The sequence below is a fragment of the Triticum aestivum genome, chromosome 3D (assembly GCF_018294505.1).
Source record: "Triticum aestivum cultivar Chinese Spring chromosome 3D, IWGSC CS RefSeq v2.1, whole genome shotgun sequence".
Lineage (NCBI taxonomy): Eukaryota > Viridiplantae > Streptophyta > Magnoliopsida > Poales > Poaceae > Triticum > Triticum aestivum.
The window spans coordinates 45748403-45752127 of NC_057802.1; the positions used below are offsets into that span (position 1 = coordinate 45748403).

General features: G+C 48.8%; 1 protein-coding gene across 1 annotated transcript; it reads right to left on the minus strand.

The window, feature by feature from the left end:
* Nucleotides 1-200: 200 nt before the first annotated feature.
* On the minus strand, nucleotides 201-1345 carry LOC123076126 (protein ALP1-like). The gene is made up of 2 exons (XM_044498535.1): nucleotides 740-1345; nucleotides 201-652 (listed from the first exon to the last, which is right to left on the minus strand). Exons 1-2 carry the CDS (start codon nucleotides 1281-1283, stop codon nucleotides 201-203), a joined length of 996 nt encoding a protein of 331 aa, XP_044354470.1. The 5' UTR covers nucleotides 1284-1345.
* Between the last annotated feature and the right edge of the window lie 2380 nt (nucleotides 1346-3725).

The window sequence follows — 3725 nt, forward strand, 5'->3', positions numbered from 1 at the left end:
GATGAAAGGGTTAGATTGACAATAAATGCACTTTCTCAATCATTTGGCCCTCTTTTCAGCCGGACTTGCTGTGGTCGGCTCCTGTGTGGCCTCCTCCAGCTCAGAAATGACATAAACAAATTATCTTTACAAATCAAGCATAAAAAACATGGTAAATTTTATTTTGTCCATACAAAACATTATGGTCAAGCTTAAAAAAATCACATTCCATGAAACAGAGCATGAGCTAACTCTTCACGGAAGTCATTCATGTTGGTATCTTCAACAAGAGGTTCGTCTTCTGGCCATGCAGATGCAGCAGAACTAGGCATTGGATTATAGTTTTCATCCGCATCACATGCATCAAATTCCCTATCCGGAATTCTGCTCTCTCGAATGAAATTATGAAGAGCCATACAAGCAACAATAATTCTAGTTTGCTTGTCCTCTGGAAATTTTGGCATGTTCAACAAAATCCTAAATTTCATCTTCAACACTCCAAAGGATCGCTCAACGACATTCCTAACTTTGGCATGTGCATGGTTGAAGGTTTCTTTCATACCTTGTGGCAGCGGGCCGTTTTGCCATTGCTCCACATGGTACCTTGTACATCTGTATGGTGAAAGGTAGCCCGGACGGTTTGGGTACCCCGCATCAACCACATAATACTTTCCTACATATTGTCAAAGGCACACAATGAGACTAAGATGAACAAGTGTAATTGGATAAAAATTAGTGCAAGACGGTTCAAGTAGCAAACCTGGTGGTGGATGTGGAAATTTGTGACGATGAGTAGTTATGGCATCTTTGAAAACTCTCATGTCGTGTGCTGAATCAGGCCATCCCGACATCACAAATGTAAATCTCATGTCGAAATCACAAACAGCAAGCACATTCTGACTGGTTTCATTGTGCCTGTTCAAGTATTGAACCCTCTTACTCTTATCCACCACAACCTTCACATGTGTCCCATCTATAGCTCCTATGCAGTCATTGAAGTGTGGCCAGAATGCTGGATTTTCTAAGTTTGGGTGCACCTCTGCAAATGTTGGGTCCTTGGGTACAATTATGTCCTGTGCTAACCTAAGGAGGCATGCCAAAACTCTGTTAAATGTCCTACTTACTGTCTCCATAGACCTCCTAAAACGGTTCTCAGCCTGTCTAACTGACTGTGGTGATCCAACAATCCATAAAAACATAGCTAGAGCCTCTACAGATGTCATTTTTCTACTGGACTTCAACCCATATGATTGCACCAAAGTATTATGTAGCCTGTTAAACAAAGGTCTCTCAACCCTAAACATGTTGTAGCATTGGGTATCTCGGGCTAGTGTCTCCTGCACCCAATCCAAACCAGAATATCCACTGACCCTTCTAGGCAGTTTCACAAAGTAGTTATCAGAGTACATACCCAAGATAGGAACCAACTGCAAGATTAAATTTCCGGACTGCACCAAATTGTTGTGGCATATGGATATGATCTCATCCTCACTTGTGCTACCTCCATCATATTCTTCCTCGGTCATGGGGCCATGATCGTCTTCCTGCTTAAACACATGTACCAAATTGTCAGCACATAGCATACTACTTGAAGGAGTGTAAGCAAACAAAAATAATTCAGCATGCATATATTATAAAATAGTTTAATCAAATAACATTAATTCGGCCCGCATATAATATAAAATAGGTTCACCAAATAAAATTAATTCTGCCCGCACGTAACATAGATAATAGTTCAACACCTCACAAACACATGATAGGTTCAACATGCAGCAATTAAATAGGTTCAACATACAGCAATGTAAATAGGTTCAACATTTTAACACACACATTCCCAAGCAACTATTCAGCCACAGAAAAACTACTCCAAATTGTTGTCCCTGCACCATTTCTTGAAGTAACCCAACCTAAGCTCGTGTGTTAATAGGCCACAGAAGAACTCCCTTTGATACTCTGTTTCGAACATCTTGGACAGAGCATAGACAGAGTCAATTGTTTGCTCAATGCCACACTCAAATGCTAGCTCCTGACACCTCTTCACAGAAAATGCAGCCTTCTCATTTGCACGTTTCTGCATTTGCTTAGTGTTGGCTGCGACAGACTCCTTGAAGGTACTAGCTATGTCCTTCACAATCTTCACCATTGGGCTCTTGCTCTTCTTCAATGGACTGGTCAAAGTGCTCGAAGTGCTTGTTGACCTCTTGCATCTCTGGCTTCTCTGGTTGCTTGTAGGTGTTCCTTGAAACTCCTCCTCTTCCTCTCCTGCACCTAAATCTTGCCCTTGATTCTGACCGTAATCATCTCCAGGCACAAAGGCTGTGCTTCCATCCACAGTGTAACCTCTGAACAGTTGATCAAGCAACTCCTCGTTTGCTGGAGGACCCCACTGTAGCTTCCGTAGGTATGGTTTCTTCTGCAGGATAGTGAACAAATAAACTAGTTATGATATTATTATTTTTGCGAAAGAAACTATTTAAGATATGAGAGCACACTTCAAAATTCAAGTAACTAGCTTTAGTGAAAAGTCTACCTCTGTGTGTGTTATCCAGAACTCAGAGTCGGCATCAATGGTTCCATCTGGTTTCCTCCCCAACCCTGTATGCACTTGCATGTATCGCCAGAAAGTGTAAGTGTTTTTTAGTACGATTATCTGGTTCTTCACCTGCAAACGGCTATATACCAACCCCCTTCTAGCAAGTAAGCCGTCGATAACGGCTTGGTACCCTTCACCACTCACCATTGTACCATTATACGTTCCTGCTGCACGTTGTTGAATGCACAATTCTCACAAGCAAGCACTATTAGCATCATTCCAGTGGGCTCGATTGCTTTGGCTCACCAGGGGACCTCCGGAGCTCGCTAACTCCTCCACATCGTCCTCCAATTCTTCATCACCATTGTCGAAGGGAGCGCCGGAGCCGGATGCTTGCCCACGGAGGGCACTCCGTGGTGCCCGGGGAGGCGGTACGCGATAGCCGCCACCACTGCCACGGCTAGTCGTGCCGGTGCGCTGGTTACGGCGGCCGGGTGCCGCGGCGGCCGAGTTGGCTCGCTGCCGAACGACGCCGCTTGCTCCGCGACCGGCACCCGCTGACGAGGAGCCGCCGCCTGCCCCCATGGACGACCCGCTGAGGAACACGCCACCATTTCCTCCTCCGCGACCGGCTGCCGCTGACGAGGAGCCGCCAAAGTTCAGTTGCCGAACGAAGGGTGGCGACGGAATCGCCCATCCATCTCCTGCTCCAGCACATGGTGGGCGATAGTGAGGGAGCCCGGAGCCCCTGCCGCGCCCAGGGAGGAGCTGCTCGTCGTCGCTCTGGAGGAAAGCTCCGTACAACCCAAGCCCTGGGAACCCTTCCGACGGCGAAGCTTGCGAGTTGAGGTCGAGATCGGCGTGGGTAGCTGGGCCGCTTGCAGAGGGCTGCGAACCCCACCCTTCGAAGCCGTCGCCATCCATGGCAGGTGGGACGACCGGTGCGGCGGCCGCCGGAGTGCGCGCCTGGGGGCGGCGGTGTCGGACGGGAACGGGAGGGACGGAGGGGAGAGGCAGGGGCGGAGGGCAGAGGACGGGGCGGAGGGCGGAGGACGGGGGCGGAGGGCGGGGGCGGAGGGCGAGGGCGGAGAGCAGGGGCGGAGGACGGGGGCGGAGGGCGGGGGCGGAGGACGGGGGCGGAGGGCGGGGGCGGATGGATTTTTTTACTGGGACCCACCACATCTAACCCCAATAAGCAACTCCCCACCAGGTT